A 20,982-nucleotide genomic window follows, 5' to 3' on the forward strand; every position below is an offset into this window, starting at 1 on the left:
TGTGAGGATGGACCAGCCTGGGACCCAGTGCACTGGAGGAGGGCGCGCGTGGGGCACCGAATGACGAGGGGCAAAAGCTGCAGAGCAGGTGGGCCACAAGGGAAACGCGGGTGCAGGAAGCAGGGCTCGAGAGGCTGCATGCGAGGCCAGGGCTGCGGTCGCGGGCGGGGACAAAGGTGGGTCTCTGAGGCCAGGGCTGCAGTGGACGGGAAGGGGGTGGTCAGGCATGTGATTCAGACACATCTGCTCACTGAGAGGCCGTTTAATCTCTCGGGTGTCTCTCAGCCCCAAATCCAGGCCCCTGGGGGCAGGGCTGGTGTGGCCCCATGCAGCCTGTCAGAAAGCCACCTGAGGGTGTTAAGGAACAGGGCCCCCTTGGGCTCCCAGCTCTCCGGCCCAGGTGATCATGAGGCCCTGTTCGGGATCAACTATAATGAATATTTACCACCTTGTCACCATCACTGTTGAAAGGAAAACCCTCATCCTGGAAAATGAGACAAGGACCAGAGAGACGGAGGGCAGAGGCTACCCCAAGACCTAGCTCCTGTGTCTTTCAGTCCCACACGGGAACCACCATGAGAACAAAGTCCTCCCCTCCTCTCCCAAAGGCCCTCAAGTGCCCCCCCCCCGCTCTCCCTGCCCCTACAGGGTCCCAAGCCTGGATGGGCACAGATGGCCCCATGCTGATGCCGTACCCTTGCCCATGGGTCTCAGGACCTTGCCGGAGGCCATCCAGCAGGTCAGATGGACCTGAGGTTTGTCCAGCCCTGCAGCCCCGACACCAGCTCAGTCCTGGGACAGAGTCGGAAAGGAGGCGGGTCCCGAGGAACTTGGAGCCTCTAACCAGGAGTGGAGAAACAGGGAACAACACAGACAATGATGTGAGAACTTCAGCCCAGCATACTAAAGTCAAATTTCCGGAAGGACTCCAGAATCCAGCAAGATGGGTGGGAGGCCGGTCACGGACCGTCTAATCCACTGGAAAACAGACAGCGACGCTGAGGCCAGAGAGGCTCCGTACTGGGAGCATGGCTCAGGCAGTGAAAAGGCCCGTGAGCTGCCGCAGGTCTAGGAGGTCATCCAACACTGACCTGGGGCAGGGCGCAGGGGAGGGGGAGCCACCAGCTCAGGTCCACGCCCGTCACCCTCACCCTCACCCTCACCCTCAGCCGGCTCCAGGCAGCAGCAGCGTCTCCCCGGAAGAAGCTAACCGCTCGTCTCCTCCAGGAACCATTTCCAGGAGCCACCCTGTCCTCCACTCTGTGGGCGACCAGGGCCAGGCCCCTCTCAGCTCTGCGGTGGGCCCAGGAGAGGCCGGGCTACCAGAGCCCCCTGGAGTCCCAGCGGCCAGGAAGGCGGTGCAGCCTCATGTCTTCCCTCTGGATGTGCTCGTAACAGGACTGGCAGGAAAGAGGCGAGGCTGAGGGGAGCCGGCTCCCAGCCCCACGCCAGGCGCCACCGTCTCCTGGGCCCGGAGCACCGTGTCTCCAGCTCAGCCCCCAGCCACAGTCTGCAAGGAAGTGGGGCCTCCCTCTGTGTCACGCTCAGGGACGCAGCCTGGAACGTGCCCATGGCCCTGGGGCCCCAGGGCTGGGATGAACTATGGGCCCCCCACCCTGAACCCCTCTGACAAGTGCAGGACCGCCCCGCAGAAGCATATGAGTGGCAAATCTGGGTTCATCCCCCCAGTGGCATCCAGGTCTCCCCGCTGGCCAGAGTAGTTTTGCCTCCATCCACCACCCCCGCCCTCACCTCCAGGGCCGTGAGCAGGAAGTCATACAGGCCTCCTGTGTGGATGGGGTCCATCATGTCACGGATCAGGTGGATCTCGGCTCCCAGGTGCTGGATTCTGGAGAAAACCCACCCCCACAGTGAGAGGGAGAAGGGGGCCCATCAGGGACAGGCCCCAAGCAGCTGGGCACCCGGGAGGTGGTCCCCGCTCTGCTGCCAGCACCCACAGGACGCGAGGTGGGCCTCTCTGGGCCTCTGCGTCCCACCTTCTACCACGAAAATCTCTGGCCTTGAACCCTGATGTTCAAGACTTCAGTGTGTGTCCTGGCTGGGGTCTGGGCAGCATGGGAAGGGATCGTCCTCCAGCCCCCTCCCCACCAGCTCCCAGCCTGGCTGGGGCTCACCGGGCACGGGACACCACGTAGATGAGCAGCGGCAGCAGGTCGTCCATGGGCAGCTTGTGCTCCTGGCCCAGCACGCGAGACACGGTGGCCTCGATTTCCCCGTATGTCCTCTCCAGCACCTCCAGCTTCTCCTGGGGGTCCATCGTGGTGCTGTAGCAGGGTAGCAGGCTCCAGATCGAGGCCCCCGGGCTCAGTCCCCACCAGGGTCCCAAACGTTCCCGCCTCTAGCCCCTGACCCTCCCCAGGGTGCAGACTCACATGATCTTCTGCAGACACTCAGTGGCGGACAGGAAGCACTTGTCCCTGACCAGGGAGAGTCTCTGCATGGTGGGGGTGGGGAGGGCAGGCTGGATGAGGCCACAGTGCCCCCCCATCAGCTCTGTCCCTCCCACCCTCCCAGGGCTGGAGCCCTTGCCACCCACCATTCCCCATCACTGGCTCCAGCACAGCCTGGAGGGTCAAGTGACCCAGGGTAAGTCACAGCTCCACCGTGAGCCTCGGTTTACCCAACTGTAAAGTGGGATAAATGGTCTCCAGGAGGTTGGGGAGACCAAAACGGACAAAGGAGATAATGATTCCAATGGCCAATAGTCACAGGCACTGCCCGCTGTGGAGCGCCTACGCCTGTGGTTCAGGAACCCAAGGGCTTGTTGAAACACAAAGCCCAGGTCCACTCTCTGAGTGGGTCCAAGAAGGCCCTCCTCACAGGTCTCCAGAGGGTGCTGGGCTGCTGGTCCAGCCACCGCCCCATGCGTACGGGCCCACGTCCCCCTCCCGACACTCCCGTGGGGGAACCAACACTGAAGCAGGGAGTGCTCCCGCCCATGAGGAAACTGAGGCACAAAGATAAGCACCCTGTGCATGGCCAGACAGCCAGTAAAAGGGGGTGGAGCCTGTGTGTGCCCCTCTTCACAGTGGGCCGGAGGCTGCAGCCCCGCCCACTTGGAAGAGGAGACAGACACAGAAAGGCCTGCGTCACCCCCTCGCACGTGTCTGTGCTGCCCCGGCTCCCGTGCAGCTGGGAGGCAGAGGGCTGCTCAGAAGCCCGAGCAAACCTCAGGCCTCCCCTAACCTGGGGCAGCTGGGGGACCCACCTTCTTACCTGATTGGTTGTCAGCGTGAGGTCCTTGAGGGGCCACAAGTGCCTGAAATGAAACAAGTGTGACACGGGACCTCTGCCCCCTTTTAGCACCACCCCCTTTTTCGCTGAAGACAATTCGAACTGCGTTTTGTGTCCTGTGTACACGGGAGCCCCGGCAAACACGGCAGGGAGCGGGGCTTACTTCTGCACGTCGAGGAACTCGAGCAGCTTGGTGTCGGGGAAGAGGCTCAGGTTGGCAATGCCCTGGCTGTACAGGCTGTCCTCCCTCTCATGGAGAAGCAGGTAGAGGGTAAAGAGCTCTGAGTAAAAGCTGGGCAGCACGAGGGGCAGCACCAATCCATGCACCTGCAGGGCCCTGAGTGAAAGGGGCCAGGACAGGTAGGGATCACTACTTGGGCTGCCCCTCAAAAAGCCCATAGAGCCCTCTCGTCCCCCAATAGTGCCCCTGCCCCCTCCATTGTCTAGAAAGCCCTTCCTAAGCCTGTTCTCGGTCATTCGCTCATTCGGTTGAAATCTGTGGCCTCCTGATTCTCTCATTTGACTCAGAACAGAAATGGCAAGCGGCGAGGGATTTGATCCCCATCTGATTGAAAGCAAAACCCAGGCCCTGGAGAGACCAGCGGCTTGTGGCAAAGCACTCAGCAGCCACTCCAGGCCAGTCCAGTTCTGCTGCTCAGTTTCCTGGGCTTTCTAGGACTCTGGGGGTGGGGGGAGCCCGGGGAGGGTTCTACCTAACATCTAGCCCCATTTCCCACATGTCCTGCAGTGCAGTGACAGGCCCCCCCTGATCAGGACCTCTCGGCCTGAAACCTAAAGGCCGAACAGGAAGGGTTGGTCTTGGGAGCTAGGGAGACATATTTAATGATGCAACTCCCACTCTGTGTGACCTTGGGCTCAGTCCCTGCCGGGCCTGTGTCCCCGTCTGTGTGCAGGGAGGAGGGTGCCTGGAGCAGCTGCTCACCCTCTGCAAGCCTGAGAGATGGGGTTGGGATAGCATGTTCGGAACAAAGATGCATTTGCTGCGTTGTGATGGGCCCGCCTCCCAGGTCGCTCACGGGGCAGAGGCCGTGGGTCATTCTGATCTTCATGGTCAATGGACAATGCTTGGTCGATCGCATGAGCTCCAAGATTTCCCCAGAAGTCTCCCCTCTCCCATCCTCCAAAGGAGGCTCCAGAGGATCTCCTGGACCGCAGTCCAGCTACACCCACAGACCCCGTGGGAGGGAGAAATCACCTTGTCTCTGCGTCTTCGTCTTCCTCTGGAGCCTGGCCCTTGCGCTGCAAGGCCACATGCAGCAGACCCCTGCAAAGCAACGAGAGGGATGGCAGGGCTGCCACCTCCCACAGGACCTGAGTCCCCAAAGGCCAGGGCCCCCCCATCTCTGCCCCCAGAGCCATGGAGCACAAGGCGCAGAGCCCAGGCGCCCAAGACTCTGCAGTTAGGAAGCTGGGAGCACAGGCCAGCCTGACAGCGCTGAGACCCACGAGATGTGACATTAGGCCCCCGTTTGTGATGTTAGATGAGGTCTGAGTCCAGAGTCAGGCTCGGCCAGTAGAGGATGAATGCTCCCCTGGGGTCAGGGGTCAGCTCGGGGCCCGTCGAGGCTTGGACTCGGGCTCCAGGAAGTCCTTGCTATAATCTGCCTGCCCACTAACCCCTTTGCTCAGCCTCTGGTTCTTTCTCAGTCCAGAGGCACCGTTCCTGCCCAGGGTGCTAGGCAGAGCACTGACACCAGGAAGAACAGAGCCCTGCCTGCCTGGGGCCGCAGGGCTGTGGCTGTCCCCAACACGCCACCGAGCTCACCTGTAGGCAGCCCAGAGCTCCTGGGCATGCTGCTTCACCTCCTCCTGGGCCAGCGCCTGCAGGTGCTTGTTGGCCCCAATGCCCGCGTATGTGGCCTGGAAGGTCAGCATCAGTGTCCGGAGCAGCTGGCCCAGGGGGTGCAGTGAGTTGCTCAGAGCCTGGCAGGTGCAAAAGCAATGGAAAGGTGTTCAGGGCCAGGGGCTGGAGCACTGACTCCCAAGACTGCTCCCATTTCACAGATGAGAACGTTGAGGCCCTCTGAGCAGAAAAAGCCCGCGGCCTGGCCCCTCAGGTCAGCAGCAGGGGCGGTGAGAAGGCGCCCTCCCCACAGGCCCCCTGCCCGAGGGCCCTCACCTTCCTGAGGCACTGCTGCAGGGCTCCGGGCTCCCGGTACTGCAGCAGCTCCTCCAGGATGTCTTCCATTCTGTCTGCGCGGTCCTTGGGCTGGGTCCTGGGGGTGCCGTGCACACATCTCTCACCTGCACCGCCCTGGCCTGCCCCCTCCAGGAAGCCTTCCTCCCCGGCCCACTTGGGAGTCCCACGGATCCCCAACCCTGGCCCTCCAGACACCCCTCAGGTGCATGCATGCACACACACACACACACACACACACACGCACACAAGCATGCGTGCCTGCATTCACACACGCACACCTCACCTCTCGCAGCACAGGTACTCCTGGCACTTGCGAAGGTCCCTCGAGTTCTGCACGTGGAAGCCCAGGAGGGCCTCTTGCAAGTCCCCAGGGCAGCCGGTGTTAACAAAGTCCCGGAAGGGGCCGTAGACACCCTGCCATCGGCTCTCCACGGGGAAGGCACCCACGCCTAGCTGCCTGTGAAGGGGGTGGCCGAGAGTGGGAGACAGGGATTGGAGCTGTGGTGGGCAGGGCCCTGGGCGGGCCCTCTGAGAGACGGGGATGTCCCTCCTGGCCCAGAGTCAGCGCCCAGGAACCGGGGGATAGACGGGGAGGGCTGACCTCCAGGGCTCCAGGAGAAGGAAGGAGAAGCAGAGAGAGGGACAGAAAGACTCTACTCCCCTGGGAAGAAGAGAGAAAGGGACACACAGGGCCCTGGAAAGGAAAAAGAAAGATCCAAACAGCTGGAGGCCAAGTCCAGACATCAAGGTCTTGGCCTAAGAGATAATGGGCCCAAAGTGCAGGATCTCCCTGCCTTCAGACTCCACTCTCCTTCCCACCACACCTGGATCCTTGCTGAGCCTGGTCTTATCGTGGCCAACGGGCCTGGGGGTTGGGCTGCACAGGCCCAAGGGAGCGCTGCGCTCCTGCCTCACGCTCATGGGCGTGCACCCGACCCAGGCTTGGTCAGGCCTCTGGGGCCTGCTGTCTACTCCCAGGACCAGGTCAGGGAGAAGCAAGCAAAGATGAAGGGTCTAGTGATCAACTGCTCTCCTTCCTCACATCTGAAATGCTGCCTGGGACCCGCACCTTGACAGACACGGCAAGAGTCGCCACTTGAACTAGTTTTCATAGGACAAACTCTGTCCCCATGGGAAAGAAGTCTATGCTCTTCTCAAATTCCCCAGGATCATGCCGTAAGTCCGCTTAGCAAGTTTCTTTCTTCACCTTGGCTACCGGGGAACTCAGAGCCAGGTTCATGCTCAGTCATAACCATTGTAAGGCCTATTTGTATCTTCCTTTCCTTTAAGTCCAACTCGTACTTTTATTTCCCTTTTTATTCTTGTCTATTTGTGTTATTGTACCAACTGCCTTATACCCTTTCTAGAAAAAAAAAAGCAGGGTCAAAGCAGAGCTTACGCACAATATTATTCTCTGGTTTTGTGGTGTGTGAAGCTATGTCATAGCTCTTGATTCCAAGAGTCTCTGACTTGAGGGCTGTGTGGCCTGGGCCCTCGGAACTGAATAAAGAACGAAGAGGAAATACAGAAAAGCCCCTGTGTCTGTGGAAACACAGACACACCCCAGTCAGGCTCCGGAATGCACGGGCAGGCACTTACCTCTTACGGGTGCCGCTTGGATCTGGAGGGAGGGCAGCTGTGTCCAGCACGCCCTGGGTGTGCAGCCCTCTTCCTGGCCCGCTGCCGAAAGAGCCCTCCAGGGTGAAGCCATTGGGGAAGGTGACCTTGCCCTGCAACCAGGGAAAGGAGGCAGGGACGCCTGTCTGTCTGTCCTGCTGCCCTCCAATCCAATCACAACAGGCCCCATGCCCTTCCATTGTCGGTCACAGAGGCGAGGGCCCGGTGGGTGGTCTTCCCACCATCCATTCAATCTGCCCCGCCCTGAGGGGCTCCAAATCCCCCTCACTTGCAGGAGCCCCTGACCTAGATCCCAGGGGCTCACTTCCGAGGTGGGAGACCGGCAGGGAGAGAGAGAGGGACTCTCAGGTCACAGCAGGAAAGCCACTACCGTGGGACTTGGTGGCAGGAGGCGGGGGGAGGAGATAAGTCCAGAAGTACGAAGAGGCCTAGGCAAGGCCTAAGGTCCTGCTGGCCCCGGGGGGGACAGTCCCTGCCGCACAGCCAGGCCACCAGCACCCTGTGCACCCAAAGCGAACCCACCTGTCCCCTGTGCCCAACTCCTGGATGCAGTGGACAGAGGAGAGGCGCCCCCTACCTTCTCCACCCACTGCCCACACCCTCAGCCCTGGGTCCAAGCAAGGAGATTACAGGCTCCCCTCAAGGCCTTGGCCAGGAGTGGAGGAGGTGTCAGCGGCCCTCACCTTCCCCATAAGGGTCAGGTCCCTGGTGAAGGTGCCCTCATATAAGGAGTCATCTTCAGAGAGGAGGATCCCTGGGCCCTAGGGAAGGAAGCCCCAGAGTCAAAGGAGCGGGTTAGGAAGGGCCAGGAGGCGGGGCCTAGGGAGGAGTCGGCAGGAGGAGAGGAGGCAGGCATCCACCCAGGTCCTGAGCCTTGTCACGCTTCCCAGGACTGTGCCTCGGCAGGATGCCAGCCCTTGGCCTGCTGAGCCCTGAGCACCATCCCCCTGGGTTACCATGAATGACTCCTTGGGACCTGGCTCCTCCTCTCCAGTGGCCCCTCTCAGGAGGCCTCCTGGGTGTCCTTCCCCCCACCCCCAACAGCTCAAGAAGTGCTGGGTTTCTCCTCGCCCATTCCCACTCCCTCATCACTGACCCGGGGGGGAACTGTGAAACAGACCAGGCTCCCTTGTTGCACTGGCTGCCAGGAAGCTCAGAGCCAAACAGGATATAATTTATATCCTATTTGAATCTATTCTATGTCCAGTCTTATCTTCCCCCTTCAATCCTTTCCACATAAACAAATGCACTGGCCATAATAACAATAATAGCCACCAGGCCAGAGATACAGCAGAGCACTGGACAGGGTGTGAGGGAGGCAGGAGGCCAGTGTTGGAGTGCCCGGGCTCACAAGACCTTGACATTAGGCAGGTCCTCTGACTTCTCAGAGCCTCACCTTTGTCAGGCACACACTGGGGACAATGACATGATCCGCAGGACTACAGGGAAGATCCCATGGGATCCTGCTGGGCAGCTGAACCCAGAGCTGGGTGTCCGGTTAGGAGTTACCAATGTCACCTGCGGTGGCTGCTGGCGTCACCATTACCAGGCACCTCATTCTCACTGATTTCACTGAGCGTTTACAGTAATGCGTTAATCTGACCTCCTGATGGGGAAACCTAGACGGGAGGGGCAGGGACTGGGCCAAGGCCGGGGTAGGTGGCTGGCAGAACTGGATTCCTGCCGAGGTTCTGTCTCCCTCTAGTGCCTAGGAACCCAGCTTCCCGCCCCATCCACCTCTGCCCTGCCTCTGCTTAGCATCTGGACCCTCAGAGCAGCAGGCTTCCAGAACTCAGCCCCAGAGCAGGGAGGGGGTAGCTGAGGACACACGCAGGTCACCCCACTCACCACCATCTTGTCCGCCTGGAAGGTCCCCTGGTAGCAGACACCTGCTTGGGTGACCATGACCCCCGGGCCATGGCGCTGGTCAGCCTGCCACATGCCAATATAGCGCTCCCCCCTGGGGGAGGAGCCAGAGCTGGATCAGCGTCATTCCTGGCACTTCTGTGCACTCTGCTAGCATGACTGGGGCCACGGGTGAGGATGGAGAGTGGATAAGGAGCTCTGATAGCGCCTGAATCTACTCAGCTCAGACCTGGGACAAGTGAGGTCAGGACGTCCAAGAGAAACAGAGGACGGAGGAGGGAGGGACCCTGCCTGGGGCAGAGGGGGGCGGTTCCTGGCAGGCTTCCTGGGGGAGGTGGCAGGAAGGACTGATAGAATGCAAAGCCATGAGTTAGGAGCCTACAACAGGTATGACAGGTACAAGGGGACATTCAGTGGTCTAGAAGGCTGGTCTAGATGGAGAGGTGTGCAGGAGGCACAGCAGGGGCGAGGCTGGAGAAACAGGCAAGCCTCTAACGCAAGGTCAAGGACTCTGGGCTTCCTCTCACAGCCCAGAGAGCCCAGAAGGGCTGCGATCCTTAGACAGGGCTAGACGGGGGGTGTGGCGGGGGGGGGGGGGATCAGAATGTCCCCGGGGACAGCTCGAGGAGGGGCCAGGTCGGGAGGCTCCTTAGTCAAGGAGGTCAGAGCTTCAGCAACAACCAGGGTCATGGAAAGGAAGTGAGTGACTTTAGAGACTCTGAGGGGGCAGACGGGACCCACTGACCACAGGACCCATGTCCTGTGGCAGTCTGGTTCGTGAGGGTCTTCTGAGCCCCCTGACCCTGCGGGGGGGGGGGGCGGCTATGGAGCACTCACCTGTCACCATCCTCCTCGATGCCGTAGCCACTCTTCTGGCCCCTCTCCCAGTGGCCCGTGTACTTGCAGGGCTGCGGGGCCTGTGAGGGCCTCTCGAGGACCCCAAATCCATGCCGCAGGCCCGCCTGGAAGTAGCCTTTGTACACCTCGTTGGTGCCATACCTGTACAAGGTCACCAACAGCTGGCCCTGCCTCCCCGAGCTCGGCCCGGGGGACGCCCGCACCAGGAGCCCCCCTTGCCATCGCGCCGAGGGTCACTTACTCACAGATGCCGTAGCCACACATGCTGCCTTCCCTCCAGTGGCACTTGTAACAGTCAAATTTGTCCTCGGAGGCCTGAGGCACCAGGTGGATGCCAAAGCTGTTGGAGTGGGTGCGTGGGGAGGGTGGTCAGCACCAGTGCTACCACCTTGACCTTGACCCAGGACACCCCATGACACTCCTTCCTGCCACCAGGAGTGTCCCTGCCTCCAAGGAGCCTTCTCAGACAATGGGGAGAATCTCCCAGGCACTCAGCCATCTTTTCTTCCCAAAGGCCACTCTTAGGAACACCCCCCACCCCCGTGCTGTCCCCTGCGCACCCTCCCTGCGCACCCTGGGACACAGGGAAACTTTGGTTCCCCCGAGTGCAATAAGGGGAGCTGGACCAAATGGCCTGAAGTTTCAGCGTGAGGCTTGGGAAATTTAGGATGGGGCCAGGCCGGTGATGGTGGCAGGGGTAAAAACCACTCCGCTGCCCGCCACCTTCTCCCGCATCAGCCCCAGCCTCACCCGTGCTCCAGGCCCTGGCAAAAATTCCCCACGTGATTCCGGCCGTCTGGCCACTTCAGGGTGCCCCTGGAAGACAGTCGAAGGGCACACACGTCAGGCCCACCAGACCCATCCTTCAACACACAGACCCCCGCTGACCTCCAGCACAGACCCTCTCAGAGCCCTAGGCTCCCCACAGACTGGATTCTCTGCTCCTGCCCAGCCCTTCTCTCCAAGCTCTATGACCCGCAGGGGCTCTCAGCCCTTTCCTGACTCCTGGCACAACTGACCCAGCAGCCTGAGGCACACTCACCACACCCTATAGGGAGAGCTCTGGAAACATCCAGGTTCCCTTTTTCCCTTGACCAACAGGAAGCTCAGAGCTAAACTTCAAGCTTAAGTCAAATGCTAGCCAGTGGCTTCTAGCATCCTCGTCCCCTCTTCTGACACAGCACTGTTTTCTCTGTTGTTTTTTTCATTTGCTTCCCTTTCTGGAAGCAGGCATCAGAAACTAATGTGCTTGTGAGCATAACCTTGGCAAGTCCCTTCTGCTTTCTGGGCCCTGGCTTTCCCAGCTGGAGCACAGGGCCTACCTGATCTTCAAGAGCCCACCTGCCTGTGGGGTCACGAGACTTGTGACTGAAGCCAGAGTCACCGTATAACCTGCCCTGAGGCCTTAGGCAGGTCATGCCAGCCCTGGGCCCCCAGGACGGGTGATAGCACCCCCCCCCCGGGGTGGTCTTGTAGAACGGGGGGAGGTCGGGTGTCTGCAAACCATTTCCCCGACCAGACAGTGCTATGTGGGTATGAGCATCATTCTCCCCGCTCCGTCCTGAGAACCGTCACTGCAGCCCTGCAGGCCAGCCGCCTGAAGACTGTCCCACGCCCTCTGGTGTCATCACCGTCACCACGACTCTATATGGCACAGACATACTATGGGCCAGATCCTGTCCAATAGGGCTTGAGAGACTAGGGGACAAACAGACTTGACCGACTGATGCAGGAAGTAACAGCCTTCAGCTCGTGGCCTCCGGTGATTAGGTCCCTGTGGGTCCCGTCTGCCCTCAGGCTCCCACAGTGACCCCTGCCTCGCTCGGCCTGAGCTCTGGCCACTCACTTGCCATGGGGCCTGCCATGGCACCACTCGCCCTCGTAAGTGGCCTGGCAGAGTCGGCCCTCGGCGCGGAAGGTGTATGCTGCGCAACGGCAGGTGGGGGGCTCTGGGGGCTCCAGGCCTGCCCCCAGCACGGGAAAGTCCTTCTTCCCACGCAGGGCCTGGCACACGGCCTGAGTCACCTTCCACTGCCAGACCATCTGGTGGGGACAGGGGAAACACAGGATGGGTCACTGCTGTGGAGGCAGCCCCTCCAGGAAGCCCTTTGGGGTAGCTCCAGACAGTGCCCCCTCCACCGCCCACAACTCTGTTCTGTTGGGGGGGGGGGGGGGAAGCCAACTGCTCCGTGATGCCCCCTAGAGCCCTGCATCGTGTGCAGTTTCAGCGCCTCCCCAGGGGAACCAGACAGAACCACAGGGCAGGCACCGCACAGGCCCCGACCCTGCACCCTGCTCTCTATGGTATCCTGATGCCTAGCCCAGACTGACCACCAACTCGCTCTGACCATGACCCCAGAGCCTAGGGGCGGTGGTACACTTGTGTCCTCCCCCTGCTCTTCTGTGGCCTTCCCTCACTCCTCTGGCCCCGCCCCACCCCCATTCACAAATCACCCACACTCACCCGGCTCTGGGGGTCCTTGGAGCAAAAGGAGAACCCTTCCTCAGGTGTGAGGAGATCAAACGTGCACCTAGACAGATGGAGGTGACGAGTAGGCCCCAGCTCCGTTCCGGGGGGTGTTCCGGGAGGCCCAAGCCCTGGGGTGCGGGCAGTTTCAGGAGGGTGGAGGGAGAGAAGGCCTGGGGTGTCACTGGAGGGGACTGCTCACCTGTCCTGCCCAGGATCCACCCACACCAGCTTCAGATCAAAGGTGTGGACACTGTGGCCCTAGAAGGAGAAGGGACATAGGTGTCACCCAGGGCCCAGACCAGATGCTCCCCTCCCGTTCTGAGAGCTGATGAACGCCCCTTCCTCTAAAAGATTTCACGTAGTGACCTCCTGCCTGGCCTAGGCAGGCTGGTCACCACCTCACCTCTGCAAGGGGAGGAGGCACCAGGCCCAAGCTCGAAGGGCAGGAGGAGGGTGCCAGACACAGGAAGGGACAAGAGTGGGCCTGGTATAGGACATGCAAAGGTCCAGGGGTACGAAAGGGTACAAAGCATTGAAGTGACAGAGTGTGAAGTCGGGGGTGGAGGGGACCTCACACTGAACCAGAACCCAGAGCCAGGTTTCAGGAGATACAGGTTTGGGCGGGGCAAGCAGCAGCCCCCTTACCCACCCCTCCCCGGCCCTCAGCCTCCCCATCTGCAGGGGAGGCCCAGCCTGGCATTCTGATGAGACAGAGAAGACAGTGCTGTGGCTATCACAAGGGCCGTATGACTTTAGGGGGTGGCTAAGCACAGTCAAGGTTACAGGCCAGGAAACAATCTCAAACCCCAGGCCTGACTCTCCCTCGGACTTCTGCAATGACCAGAGCCCAGGCACTGGTTCCACATGGTACTCTTTTCTAGAAGCCTCCTGTGTGCCCGATCATCCAGCCCTCCTCAGCCACCAAGGGCCACCGATGACCTCCCATCTGGGGCTCCCCTCCTACATGAGGAAGAGAACTAAGCACCTGCTGAAGGACAAACTCACTCACAAGTGTCACATTTTCTAGACGAGGAAACCGAGATGCAGCTGGTTAGCGGCGATGCCAGCTGGCAAGGCCTGAGGCTGGGACACACCTCGGGCAGCCTTGCCCAATAGCTCACTCTGCTCCAGGGATGATGGGGCCCGCTGCCCCACCCCCAGCAATGACGGCCTCTCGGCCCCCATCACCTCCCCACGAGCCGAGTTCTCCGAGTTCTCACTCCCCACTCCTCTCGGCCAGACCCCGGACCCCCGCTTTGGCCCCAGGACCTCTGGTCAGCCCCACCCCTACCTGCAGCAAGACCAGGGCATCATCGAAGAGCAGCACGCGCTCTGCCCGCAGCGGGGCTACTGTCACAGGTACGTCCTGGCTGTCTTGCAGGAGTCTGCGAGCAGGGGTGCAGAGCACATCCTGGGGCGGAGGGGGAGAGGCACAGGGCTCAGGCCCCCCTGTCTTAGTGGCTGCAGCCCTACCCCACTCTAACCATCTCCTGGAGGCCACCAGCTCTGTGATGGACATCGGGGCTCCAAGGTTGGGGGAGGGGGGCAGCAAACTTGTCTTGAAGCTTCACTGTGACACCCATCCCACCTCGAGCCACTGCCCCCGCCAAGCCCCTAACACTCACCAGGGCTCTGCGGTCCCTGCTTCTTGCTGTTGCTTCTTGTCCCCTTCCCCTGTTCCCCTGATTCCCTACACTGGGCCCCAGGCCTGCCACACCCTCTCAAGGCACGGGAAGGGTGGCTCCCCCACCAATCCCCAGGTAGGGGCAGTGCGTGCCACAGTGGGCGGTGACGTGAGGACGCGATGGCGTTTCAGGACGGAGTTAGTTCTGACTCCTTCCCCAGAGCCAGCTCACGGCCTGGCCCAGGAGGCACTCAGCAAGAGCGGCTAGACAGATGGATCTCACAACCTGGCCACTGCAGGATGACAGTCCTCTTTCCTGACCCCCCCCCACCCCAGGCCTCAAACTCACCCTCAGCCGGCTGCTCACAGTGTGCCACAGGGCCTGCGTGGCGGTGGCCTGGTCCAGCGCCTGCCTCATGAAGGACTCTAGGTTCCCAAAGAGGGTGGCTGCGTGCACCACCAGCTCCCGAGTGGGGTGACGCTGCAGGGACACAGAGCAGCGGGTGAGTGGGGGAGGGGTGGGAGTGCGGCCTGGTCAGAACCCTCCCCTGCCCTCTGATGGCTGCCCTGGCCCAGGCCTGGCCCCAGGTGGTCAGAAGGTCTGGGTCTAAGGCAAAGGTTGTCCTTCCCTGAGAGACAGGCCAGCATGAAGCAGCTTCCGGAGGACCCCTGGGGGACTGAGTCCCCAAGCTGGCCCTGGCCAGGTGTCCTCACCCCCAGTACAGATTCTCCATCTGCTCCCTGGGTCTCTGCTGGCCCCAATACAGCAGAGCCATGTATCTCAGACAAGGGCAAGGTCATGTCCCTTCACACTCCCCCCCCCCCCCCCCCCCCCCAGGCCCATGACCCCAAAAGCATGGCTGAGTCTTTCTCAAACCAGGGTTCCTGAGCCAGGACCCTGTTTGTCTTCTCCCTGGGCTTCCCTACACGTGACAGGCCTACTGGTCCCCCGACACCCCTGCTACCTACCTCCCCAACGGTGTCCCCGAGGCTCAGCAGGAGGAGCACGTACTGCTGCACATGGTGGGCGAGCGGCTGGCGGAGGGCCTGGACCAGCGCTGAGCCCACAGAGGCCACTGAGCTCACGCCCGACAGGAGCTGCCGCAGCGCCTTCCGCTGGCCCCGCCAGTACTCACTGAGTGGGGGAAGGGCCACACACCGCCTTCATCCCTCTCCTCGGTTCCCAGCCAGCCACCATCTCCCCCTACCCCCGCCCAGCTACTGCCCCCAGATCTCAGGAGCAGCCCCAGACCCCGAGCCACTCCCCTACCACAGGAGCACGGCCGCCCTGTGGGAGAGTCGATGGCGCTATCTTGGTGTGAAGGGATCACTGAGGGCAACCAGCCACCCCGAACAGGACAGCCCCTCCTTCTGCTTCCCACGGTCCGCCTTGGCTAGGGGATATCTGGATCTGGCTCACAGCCTCCACAGACTTCCTCCCTTCTCTTCCGGTGTGGATCAGTGGAGAATTGTTAGAACCAGGAGTGTTCAGGATGAGTCATGGGCTGGGACACCGGCTGCTTTGGCCATGGGACTTCCCCAGCCTTCCCACCTACCCCCCGACATCCTACCCACTCAGAGCCCTCCCCCCCCCCCCCCCCCACCGCAGCACCCTGTGCTCACCTCCTCTTCTTCGCTGCCTTCTGAAAGGCCTGCACCACCACACAGCTAGTGTAGGCCTCGATGTACCTGCAGGCAGCACAGGAGACACCCTGCAGGCCCAGCCCAGGGCCTCAGACCCAAACCGCTGCCCTTCTGGGGTCCTGGGACCCCACTCACCAAGTGGCTGCAGCCCTGACCCAACCAGATCATTCTAACTCAGTCTTTCCTCCCTGGGAGGCCCCACGGCTCAGGTCTGGGGTGTCTCTGCTTGTGCAGCCCCCGAGGCTGACCCATCCCAGACTGAACTCAAGCCTTTGCCTAAACCCAGGCAGCCCTAGGCCCAGGCGGCACCCCAGCCTTCCTCGCGGCCTTACTCTACGTGGACCTGCAGAACGCGGTCGGCTCCGCACAGCAACAGCAGGGATGCCAGACCAACAGAGTCCTGGTGGGCCAGCCTCCTCTGCAGGGAGTGCAGGCTCTCCTCTGTCACCTCCCAGAGCCGCTGGGAGCTCTGGTGTAGCTGCTGCAGGAGCCGAAGGCACTCTCTGCCCTGGGGGTCCGCGGGCTCTGGGAGGATAGGGCATACCCACGCGGTGAGGGGGCGGGGCCTCTCCACCTCGCGGGGGCGGGGCCCCACAGCCCAGGAGCCTGGGCCAGGGCTCCTGCAACCTGGGGGTCTTTGGCCCTGGATAGGAAGCTGATGTGGGGACAGGCATCTGGAGCTCAGCAGAGACAGGCAGCTGGGGTGCTGGGCAGCACTCTTGAGGAGTCAGCTGGGCACATGTCCATACCCTCACTAAGCAGGGACAGTACAGATGACCTAGGGGCACCACGTACACCCACTCCCCGGAGTCTCTGGATTTCCTTGAGTCTAGAATGTGTGGTCCTTAAGGTCCTGTGGTCCCCTCCCTCTCACAGATGAGTGGAAGGCACCTGACCAAGGTCATTTTACAAGTGAGACCCAAACTGGAAGTAAAAACTCAGAATCTTGCTTCCAGCCGTGCCCTGGGTGAGAGCAGGCGGGGAATCCAGGCAGAGCATCAGGCCTGTGCCCTGGAAGAGGTGGGACTTTGACTCTAAGTACAGCTGAGTCCAGGCTAGGGGTTCGTGGCCTGGCTCCTTGGGGTCCTTTTAAGAAGGGAGCAGCCAGAGACCGGCAGCAGAGCCTCAGTCCGTGGGAAGATGCCAATACCGCACATGCCCACTCCCGTCTGAGGCTGAGAAGACTATGTGTGCCTCGGAAGGTCTAAGAAGGTATGTCCTGGGTCCCCAGGATGGTCCCTGTGTCCCCCACCCTCCCCGCTGCAGAGCTGAGACTCACCGGCTGTGAGCAGGGGCTCCAGAACAAGGCGGTTGATGCGGGCCAGGGTGGCGGAGAAGACCTCCTCCAGCCGCAGCAGGGCCTCCTCCTCGGGGCTGCACATGGCCAGAATGCTGGACTCCGGGCCTGGGAATGGGGCACAGACCAGAGTGAGGGTGCCCTCGAGAGCAGGGTCGGTGCCAAGCTCTCAGCCCACATGCCCAGGGCTGCCCACAACAGATCAGAACAGTGAGCCTGGACCGCCTCAGAGGGGACCAGACACTGAGCCCTGTTCTGCTCTGCACCTGGGCCCAGCAGAGGGGACCTGATGGTGGGGGAGAGAGGGCTCGGAACTGCCTAGGGAAATGCCCCTTTGTAGCCACAAAGGCAGGTGCTTCTCAGCCCAGTTCTGGCCTGCTCATTCCCCTGCTCAAACACCCACCATGGCTCCCGAGGTTCAGAGTACTAGGTAGGGGTGTTCTGACCTAGCTCCCTCTCCACCAAGCCTCCGGAAACAAGGACACACTGTCAGAGGAACCCAGCCTTTTTCTCAAGACCATGGCTCAGGACCCCCTGTCGCCCATAGGGCTGTGTAGGCAAGGAAAGGTCTGGGGCCAGACCAGATGGTGGTCTCTGGCTGGAGCGATCATAGATGGGCAGAGAGGAGGACAAAGCATGCAGGTCTGGGCACGATGAGAAGGATCATGGGCATGAGGGCCCAGGCTCTGCACGCAGCCCACCGAGAGTGGCCTTGATGGCCTCGGAGGAGCCTCAGAGCAAGGGAGGGGCAGGACCCAAAGCCAGACTTGCAGAGATGTATGTGGTGAAGGCTGGCAGAGGAGGTGGTGCCCAGCAGTAGCAGAGTGAGGTCAGCAGGGGTGAGAACCAGGCCCTCCATGCCCCTCAACCTGGCTGACCCTGTTGTGCCCCAAGGAAAGAGGTGGGGGTTCTGGGGTTGGGCAGGGGTGGGCTGAGTTTTTGGACTTCCTACCCTGGAGACAGGGACCCACCAAGCAGGCAGAGGTCCCCTGAGAATGAGGCTTTCTGATGAGAGGGAGGGCAGCAAGGGTCCTGGGCTCCGACCCACCCCCACAGCCAGGCCACAGCCTCCAGACACAGTGCTCCCCCAACAGAGCTGGGTGTCCTCACCCCCTCACCGAGCAAAGTTCACCGGGCCAAATGACCTGACCGCACATCTCAGGGTTGAGAGTTGGAGGGGTCTTTTAGCCCAAGACCCTCAGACTGCCCGTCCCTGGCTCTGACACTCGGAGCCTCTGCAGCTAGCTGACCTGGGTGGGGTGGGAGATACCATCGGGGTGACTGGAACAGGCAGGTGACACAGGCGGACCCAAAAGGGCACACAGGGAAGGGGTCTCATCCCTCCCGACCCAGCCCTGGAGGCACTTTCCAGGCCCCTGACAAAATCAACAGCTCCCAGGGACCAGGTTCTGGGGCGGCGGGGTGGGTGTCTCAGAACTCTGGCCAAGGGCCCAGGCCCCGGCATTCCTGCCCCACCTTTCCTGCCGCCCCTGCTTCAGGAGGGCGAGGCCTCGGGAGGGCCGGGCAGGAAGGGGAAGTGGCTAGATGCCTGCTCTCTCTGTGGGCCCCTGTGGCTACCCCAGTACCTCCCCTGCCCCCGACCTGGGGCAGAGGCGCAGGTCGTTCCAGGTCAACTCGGGCAGACCCAGAGAGCCCAGCAGAGGGGCCCAGGGCTACAGCAAGTGTGGCCTGGTCCCCCCGATCTTCCCCCATATCTCCAGAAACTGACAGAATGGAAAGGCCCTCAGTGGGGGCCAGGGGGGTGACCTGTCCATCCTCAGTTGGCAGCCAGTCAGTGGGGGTCTGAACTGGGAGGTGAGGACACTGGCTAAAGGTAGAGGAAGAAGGTGCAGCCAGGGCAGGAGGTGTGGACTAGGAACCAGATCAGGGTGAGTGGGGACCTGCAGTCAATAGCTCAAGGCTGAGAGGCCCTGAACCAGGCACCCCCCCACACTCACACAGACCTGGGGTCCATCCCAGCCACGCTGCACCCCAGGTAGAACTCTCTGTCCCTCTCTACCTCAGGAGTCCCCCCGACCTCCGCTGGGGGGCTAGTAGCTACCCCTACCCTGCACCCAGGGCCCATACCTCAGCTGCTCCCCAGAGGACCCCCTGCCGACCCCCTACCCACTGCTCAGTCCTGGCCATGCTTATCCAGAACTCTGCTCCTCTCTGGGCTTCAGTCGCCTCCTCTGTGAAACAGGGGTGCATTTCAATCAGAGCTTTCAAACTATGTGAATCCTCCCTAGAAATGATAAACATGTGGGGAGCTGCTCTGGGTACAGAGACCCCGTCCTCAGCCTCCTCTACCACTCAAAGCAGCTTGGGGGCTCCTTCAGATGAGTCTTATAGACCCAGACTGGCATTTACTCTAGGACCCTTCCAGATCTGTGGCCCCAAAGGGACGTCTACCTCTGCAAAACCAAGGCACACTACCCAGAGGAAAGACCAGAAGTTAAGCATGGCAGGTGAGGAAGTGGGTGGGGCAAGGCTGCAGCTGAGGTTGGGGATCTGGTCTGGTGGCACCCAGGGGTCCCCGCTCCTTGACTAGAGAGCTGGGGCCTTCATCCTGGAGCCAACCAAGAGTGTGAGAGCAGGGAGCAGACCAGGCACGAGTGTGCAGGGGTGTATGTGTCTAGGGGTAGGGGTAGGGGTAGGTGCTGAGCCGTAACAAGAGAGGGACCCCACAGGAGTAACCCGCCCTCAAACCCCAGCCACACCCCTAACCCACCTGGCTCTGGTCACAAGAATGGCCTCCGCACCCTTTCCCTCCACCCAGCTCCAAGGCTCCTTAGCGTTCGGCTGCACATGAAGCACCTATAGAGAAACTGAGGCCAAGGAAGGAAAGAGTGGGCCAACACACTCTCTGTAGAGCATGCACAGGGCTCAGACCCAGGCCTCCGGCTCCCAGTCCCACCAGGCTCACCTGAGCGAGGTGGTTCAGAAAGGCTGGGCGACTTGCCTCGGGCACACAGCAAGTTCCCAGCAGGGCCCAGCCTCCTGCCTCCTCAGGCAGCCTCGGTGCTCACTGTGGGGCAGGGTGAGGTCAGAACTGGCTAGTCCTGGCGTGCCCAGGTGAGTCAGCTGCTAGTCCTGTGTCGATCTAACCAGCAGCCAGACCTGCTCTCTCCCCTGCATTCCTAGCCTCTGTCCATGCCTGGTCGCTCGCAGGCAGGGTCACTGAGGCCTCCCTTGCCCTCTCCAAGACCTGGCCCCTCAGGCCCCTCAGGGCCCCAGGCCACACCCTGTCATGGCACCCACTCTGGTATTTCCTGGTCTGGACAGGCAAGGAAGTTTTGCTTGCTATGGACGCTTTTTCCCGGGCTGCCCCAGATTCCCCTAAAACAGGCAAGCCTAGTGGTAGACACAGGGGTAGACACAGCTCTGGGGCTCCCCCAGGGTGGGGGTGCCCAACTGTCACAGCTGACCCCTCAGTCTCCACTTTGGCTTCTCCCCCCAGCACCCTTTCTCCAGCATTCCATGGCTCTAAACTACTTGTCCTGGATGCCCCTCCCCACCCCAGTCTCTGACAGCTTCCCTGCCCCTCCCTGCCTGGCACACACGCAGTCACCGGAGTTTCCCAAACATGGGATCCTGTCGCAGCCACTAGGCATTTGCCCATGCAGGCCTCATTGCAGGCGTCACCTCCTCCTGGCAGTCTCTCAGGCTGGATAGGTTCGGGGCCAGTCCTCGCACCCCAGGCCAGGGCCGAGCCCCTGGCCGTGCTTGAATCCGGGGCGCTATCCCTGAGCTGCCCCAAAACCCGAGCCGGTTGACCGCGGGGCAAGGAGAACAAGGCTGAAAGGCTGAAGGACCCTGGCACGGGGCGGGGGCGGGGGGAGGGGTGCGCTTGGGACAAACTCAGAGAGCCCCAGTGTAAGCGCCTTCTGGGACCGAAGAGCCGTGGAGGGAAGGCGACCCGGCGACCCAAGGGGGCGCTAGGCGAAAGTCCCACCTGGAGCGCGGGGCACGCGGGAACACAGGAGCCCGCCCACAGACGCGCGACCTCCGCCCCGCCCTTACCTGCGCGGTGCGGGGGCCCAGAGCCGGGAGTGTGGCTGCGGCTGCTGGCTCCCCGCCGCCTGCACACCGCCCCCTCCCCGCTGTCCCGGCGTCCGCCACGCCCACGGACACGCCCCATCGACACGCCCCCACCTCAGGCCCCGCCC

General features: G+C 61.7%; 1 protein-coding gene across 7 annotated transcripts; it reads right to left on the reverse strand.

Annotated features, from left to right (window-relative positions):
- Positions 1–247: 247 nt before the first annotated feature.
- Positions 248–20,896, reverse strand: ALS2CL (ALS2 C-terminal like). 7 transcript variants are annotated; one of them, XM_029918501.1, is made up of 29 exons: positions 20,837–20,890; positions 19,740–19,841; positions 19,545–19,641; positions 17,932–18,063; positions 16,796–16,921; positions 15,849–16,041; positions 15,496–15,561; positions 14,842–15,007; positions 14,222–14,353; positions 13,540–13,659; positions 12,448–12,506; positions 12,243–12,309; positions 11,625–11,821; positions 10,529–10,594; positions 10,020–10,118; positions 9,758–9,919; positions 8,903–9,014; positions 7,738–7,815; positions 7,016–7,146; positions 5,700–5,873; positions 5,396–5,492; positions 5,042–5,199; positions 4,472–4,540; positions 3,419–3,592; positions 3,238–3,280; positions 2,394–2,455; positions 2,136–2,285; positions 1,753–1,849; positions 248–1,400 (listed from the first exon to the last, which is right to left on the reverse strand). In XM_029918501.1, exons 5-29 carry the CDS (start codon positions 16,896–16,898, stop codon positions 1,320–1,322), a joined length of 2,856 nt encoding a protein of 951 aa, XP_029774361.1. In that variant the 5' UTR covers positions 16,899–16,921; positions 17,932–18,063; positions 19,545–19,641; positions 19,740–19,841; positions 20,837–20,890; the 3' UTR covers positions 248–1,319. The 7 variants fall into 7 exon arrangements, 6 of the variants coding, with proteins under 6 accessions (XP_029774361.1, XP_029774357.1, XP_029774359.1 ...); XM_029918497.1 differs by lacking the exon at positions 17,932–18,063; XM_029918499.1 differs by lacking the exons at positions 17,932–18,063; positions 20,837–20,890 and adding an exon at positions 20,385–20,655.
- Positions 20,897–20,982: the final 86 nt, after the last annotated feature.

This window comes from Suricata suricatta, chromosome 12 (genome assembly GCF_006229205.1).
Source record: "Suricata suricatta isolate VVHF042 chromosome 12, meerkat_22Aug2017_6uvM2_HiC, whole genome shotgun sequence".
In the NCBI taxonomy this organism is placed as follows: Eukaryota; Metazoa; Chordata; class Mammalia; order Carnivora; family Herpestidae; genus Suricata; species Suricata suricatta.